General features: G+C 42.0%; 1 protein-coding gene across 3 annotated transcripts in view; it reads left to right on the forward strand.

Annotated features, from left to right (window-relative positions):
• Window positions 1–258: 258 nt before the first annotated feature.
• The window catches only part of FSD1L (fibronectin type III and SPRY domain containing 1 like), an 87,170-nt gene continuing 81,409 nt past the window's right edge, over window positions 259–6,019 (forward strand). For 2 of the 3 annotated variants that reach the window (XM_003785199.2, XM_003785200.3), the window contains exon 1: window positions 286–392. In XM_003785199.2, the coding sequence (XP_003785247.1) occupies window positions 378–392 (15 nt within the window). In that variant the 5' untranslated portion in view covers window positions 286–377. Of the gene's footprint in view, window positions 393–6,019 lie in introns of all 3 variants that reach the window. The other variant, XM_003785198.3, reaches the window with a different exon arrangement.

Here is a 6,019-nt window from a genome sequence, read left to right on the forward strand (position 1 = left end):
ATCGCTCTGGTTGGAGGAAAAAAGGTGCGGGAAGGGAGGAGAGCTGCAGAAGGACTGCGGGAGGCCGACCAGCAGCGATCTGACTCGCCACTGTCCGCCGCTGGTTCCCAAGCACCTGACACTCCGCCCGGCGGCGTGGCTGCACCGCGCAGGCGCGGGGCGCTGCTGGCCCCCTCCCTTCTGCGGGCCGCCCTTTCACCCTGGCAACCGCGGCGCGACGACGGCGCGCGGGCTGGGCGCGGACGGGTGGGGCCGGGCGGTGCCGGTGCGGGCGAGGCGGCGGTGGTGGGTAGTGGTGTTGGGGTGTCCTGTCTCCCTCGGCTTCCTCGAGAGGATACTCGTCGCAGGTTCGGACTCATTGAGCTTAGCCCCTCGCTATGGACTCCCAGAAAGTAAGCGGGGAAGGGGACCGCGAGGCCCCCAGAAGAAGACCCGGCGGGCGGGTGGTGGGCGGGGCGGGCGGTGGGCGCGCGGGCCGGGCCGGGCGCGCGGGCAGCAGCAGTGGAATGCGAGGCCGCCCGGCCTCTCTGCTGGCCGGCAGCTCAATGGAGGCCCAAGGATGCGGGACCGCGCCCGGTGACCTGGGCTGGCCTCTGCCCTGCACTTTGTCCTGGGCCCTGACTCCTGTGGGGAAACGGAGAGCCATTCCTCTTTTGAATCCATCACTTTCCGGAGCGCTGCAGGCCTCCTTTGATTCCCTCAACCTACCAGCGTGCTACTCAGGGTGTATCCCTCCTTAGCAGATGAGGAAACCAAGGCACAGCCTTATTTGGGGTCTTCCTGCTGGCTCCGCAGCTGGTGCTCTTTACTCAACCAAGTCTCCTCTCGGTACGGGACCAAATCTCCTTTGCACCGGCAGCCTTCCTTTCCTTCCCTTGACTGGTTCCTAATTAGGTCTTAGTGTTTTGTTGAATTGAGAGAAAAAGACTACAATTGTCAGGACAGCCGTCCCACCCTCTGATCAATTGGTGTTGCTAGTTACAGCTACCTTGTGCTCGTTGAATGGAATGTTTCATACTTTCCAAACAAGTTGAGGAAAGGATATACAGAACTAGCCTTTTCGATTTAAAAAATGATATGTAGAGGGCATAGCCAGTGTCTTGAATACAAGTTAGAAGTGAGTTGTTAATATTCATAAATTCATAATCTCTATATGGAAATCAAGTACTTTGTTCTCTTTGTTAGATTATAGTGTAATTAAACTATGGTACAGTGTAGGAAAGAAAAACAAGTGTTATTAATAATGTAGGAGGAGAAAAAAGGGCATAGCCAAGAGACCATTCAATTCTATTATTAGATAGAAAGCACTGGAAAGACTTACTAGAAAAAGGTTTTCTGCCTGGATTTACCTTCTTGAGGAGTATTAGGGGCGTGAGAGAATAGTAGTGATGTGTTAACCTTGAATATTACAGTATTTTACGGTAGGGCACATGATTTCTTTGTATGCATTTGTCCAGAAACTCAATTACAGTATGCTCAATTTTTATTCCCATGACTATTTAAAAAATTACACTATGAGTTTTGAATATGTACACATTTAAAACATTATTCCTGCTTAAATTTTTAAAACATCTCACAGCTTATTAGATAAAAGTCATATGATAATTTGAATGGACAGAGATTGAATTCCAGTGTGCTATTTACTAGCTCTGTGATAAGGACCAAGTCCCTGAACTGTGATTAATCTGTTTTCCTCACCTATGCAGTAGAAGTAAGAATACTTCATAATATGAGTGTAAAAAAAAAAATCTGATAAAATAATTTGTGAAAGCATATAAGTAGAATAAGTACTAAAATTCTCCCTGTGCTGTAAAGAAGGTGTTTGATATGTTACCTTATTTTGTCAGAGGATACATTATTCCTCACTGTCATGAAGAATGCAGAGTTTATTGGTGTTGACTTCTGCAAGTTCATGTAACTAGCCATAAAACAGATTTCCTTTTTGTCCTCATTTCAAATGATGTACTTGAGTGTCTACAGGATACCATGTGCACTTTGCCTAGAAGTAGCAAAGAGTTAACTGTTTTTTTTCTCTTTGGTACTAATGTACGTTATTTATGGTAACTTTGAGAATTAGCTTTTCTTTTCTTTTTTGCAGTTTTTGGCCGGGGTTGGCCTTGAACCTACCACCTCCAGCATATGGGGTCAGCGCCCTACTCTTGAGCCATAGGCGCTGCCTAAGCTTTTCAGTGTTAGAAAATATGTTGAGTTTCATTGGTAGTGTCTAAATAATCTTTCTAATGAAAAAAAAAAAAAAAAACCCTGTTTTACAGCCTTAAAAAAAAGTGTCAGGGGCAGCACCTGTGGCTCAAAGTAGTAGGGCGCTGTCCCCATATGCTGGAAGTGGTGGATTCAAACCCAGCATCGGCCAAAAACTGCAAAAAAAAAAAAAAGTGTCAGATGTTAATGCTTATAACCAATTTAGTGTTCTAAATTTGAGTGTCCCCTTTCTCTTATGGATTACTGCAGAATCATTTATATTCATGAAATAGTAATGAACTAAGGATATTAAATAAGACAAGAATATACCCCCAAATATTTCCTGTTATAGATTGTTACATTGAAAATAGTAGCAGGAGTGGTATCTCAGTCACTACAGTACACAGGAAATAGGGGAGAATGGCCCATTTGTTGGTAAGGCATTGGGATTTGGACTTTACATCATATTAAGAGGATGATGACTCTGGGCTCAGCGCCTGTGGCTCAAGCAGCTAATCCAGCTGGGCCACCAAACAACAATGACGGCTGCAACCAAAAAGTAGCCAGGCGTTGTGGCAGGCACCTGTAGTCCCAGCTACTTGGGAGGCTGAGGCAGGAGAATCACTTGAGCCTAGGAGTTAGAGGTTGCTGTGAGCTGTGATGCCAAGCACTCTACTCAGGGTGACAGCTTGAGGCTCTGTCTCAAAAAAAAAAAAAAAAAGGCTGATGCTGGAGCCAGGTCTTCAGTCCTACTATTTATAAGATATATAAGGGGGGATAATTTTCTCTGTATCTGAAGTTATTCATCTGTAAAATACAGATAACAATTGTACTTACCTTAGAGTGTTGTGAGAATTGTGTTCATTTTTAAAAACCACTTAACGGTGCCTTAAAATACAGAAGTATTGTCTGTTAACTAGTTTTATTAATTTCATAGTCCCAGCTTCTAAATAACTTTGTCTGTTTCTAACCTAAAAAAGTTTAGACATCCTTTTACAGCACGTTTTCTGCTTTTATATCTGTAAGAAATGATTTCAAATGGTGGTGCCAATGAAGAGTTGTTAAATCCTAATTGAAAGAAGATCAGAAGCTCTCACTTATTCGATCTGACAATAGCAGTTCAGGGGACAGTCTTACAGAAGCTGGATGGTGACTAGGGAACAAATGGATTAGCATGACCAGCTGCTTTTGTGTCTGTAAAAGTAACTTGGACTCCAATGTTATGTTAGCAACAGATGCTCTATTTTAGTGGAGGAAGAAAACATAATTGCCTTGGGTATGTAAGGCATACTGTTGGATATAGAAAACCACAGTATTTTCACCTAGAAATAAACAGAGGGATTTTGTTTATATTGAGTTTCTGGGACACTTGTGAACAGGATGTGTTATGGATAGGTGGCTTTGTTTGAGACTCAAACCTTTTATGCCCTTAAGTGGTTTTAAGATAAAATCCCGGGGGAGGTTTCTTTACCTGATGAAATGTGTGCATGTTCAAAGAAAACATTGAAACAAATAAGACACTTGCACCTTTTTAGAATCTTGGAGCTTAGAAGTTGATAGTTGAATTTTTGTACAGGTCATTTACATTCATTGGGATCATAGTTTCTAGGAAAAGAATTTACTGTAGGAATAATAAAAGAAAGGGGAGGCAGGGGGATGAGATTCCAGAGGAAGTCACCAAGAGTATATTGTCTTTGTTTGGTTTTCCTTATCTTTTTCTGTGTATTCTTTACTTCCTCCTTGGGAAGGGGTAGTGAGCGTCAAGTGAAGCTTGACTACACAAAACTGAACAAACCTAGTTGGGTAGATTGAACTGAGCAGAAGCATTTTAAAACTTGACATCTTGCAGCAAGTAGTATATCTACACTGGATTTCTTTATCCCAGTTTCCTTCCCTACTCTGGTATTTGCTATTTGTTTTCATATTATACCTTAGCACTTCAGAGACCCCCACCATATCCTAGTAACCGATCAACTGCCCCATGTCCCAAACTTACTCCTACTCAGTCAAGAAAAATTGACTGAGTAGGAGTAAAAAAAGAAAAAAGAAATGAAATTTGAGTATTGTTCTGCATCCAGTATTGTGTCGGACTACTTTGAATTCTTGCAACAGCTCTTATTCCTATTGTACTGACATAGAAAATGAAGCTCATAGAGGTTTAAGTGACTTGTTCAGAGTTACACTGCTAGCAGATGGTAGTCTGGATTCAAACCAGGTCTTTCTTCACAGCCCAAGGTTTTTTCATTGCCACTCTTTTTGTTTAAATTCTTTGTCTTTAAATGGCAGTATGATTTAAGTAATTAAAATGTAAAATGTTAACATAAATAAACCCTTGGTAAGTATTTTTTTAAACTATGAACCCAGTTAAGTCTAGTGATAATAGTTGATAGGTAGTATAGAACATGATTTATTTCATTATTATTATTATTATTTTTGACACACAGTCTCACTTTTGTCACCCTGGGTAGAGTGCTGTGGTATTGTAGCTTAACAGCAACCTCAAACTCTTTGTTTTTTTTTTTTTTGAGACAGAACCTCAAGCTGTCGTCCTGGGTAGAGTGCTGTGGTACCACAGCTCACAGCAACCTCCACCTCCTGGGCTTAAGCGATTCTCTTGCCTCAGCCTCCCAAGTAGCTGGACTATAGGCGCCTGCCACAATGCCCAGCTATTTTTTGGTTGCAGCTGTCATTGTTGTTTGGCAGGCCCAGTGGGATTCAAACCCACCAGCTCTGGTGTATGTGGCTGACGCCTTAGCCACTTGAGCTACAGGTGCCAAGCTAACCTCAAACTTTTGGGCTCAAGCCATCCCTTTGCCTCAGTTTTTTTTTCATTTTTAGTAGAGACAGGGTCTTACTCTTGCTCAGGCTGATCTCAAACTCAATTAATTGTTTTTTTAAAGACAGATTCTCATTCTGTCACATAGGCTGGAGTGCAGTGGTGCAGTCATGGCTCACTACAGCCTCAATCTCCTGGCTCAAGTGATCCTCCCACCTCAGCCTCCTGAGTAGCTAGGATTAGTACGGGCATGTGCCACCATACCCAGCTAATTTAAATTTTTTTTTTAATTTCAAAATATTAAGGGGGTATAAATGTTTTTGTTACATGGCTTGAGTCAGAGGTATAGGTGTGCCCATCACCCAGATAGTTTTTATTGTATCCATTTGATAGGCTTTTGCCCCTTGGCTCCAGTTACTCCTCCCCGCTTGATTTCCGCTGAATTTTGCTTCCTTCTGTGCATGGGTACTCATCAATTAGTTCCAATTTAATAACAAGTACATTGGTGTTTGTTTTTCTGTTAGGTACTTCACTGAGGATAATGGTCTCCACTTCCATCCAAATTGTTGCAAAAGGCATTAATTTGTACATTTTTATGGCTAGGTAGTACTCCATGGTATACACATACCACATTTTATTAATCTCCTCATGAATCAGTGGGTGCTTGAGTTGATTCTGTATCTTTGCAATTATAAACTGTACTGCAGTAAAACATTCAAGTGCAGGTGCCTTTTTGATACAAAGGCCCTTTTCCTTTGGGCAGATGCCCTGTAATAGGATTGTTGGATCCAATGGTAGGTCTACTTACAGTTCTTTGAGAAGTCTCCATACTGTTTTCCATAGACATGTAGTGTTCTGCAGTACCAACAATAATGTATAAGCATTCGTTTCTCTTTGCGTCCACACCAGCATCTATTGTTTTTGGAGTTTTTAATAAAAGCCATTCTAACAGGAGTAAGGTGATATCTCATTGTGGTTTTAGTTTGAATTTTCCTGATGATTAGTGATGTGGAACATTTTTTGATAATGTTTATTGGCCATTTT

This window comes from Otolemur garnettii, unplaced genomic scaffold (genome assembly GCF_000181295.1).
Source record: "Otolemur garnettii isolate 467f Iridium unplaced genomic scaffold, OtoGar3 scaffold00014, whole genome shotgun sequence".
Taxonomy (NCBI): domain Eukaryota; kingdom Metazoa; phylum Chordata; class Mammalia; order Primates; family Galagidae; genus Otolemur; species Otolemur garnettii.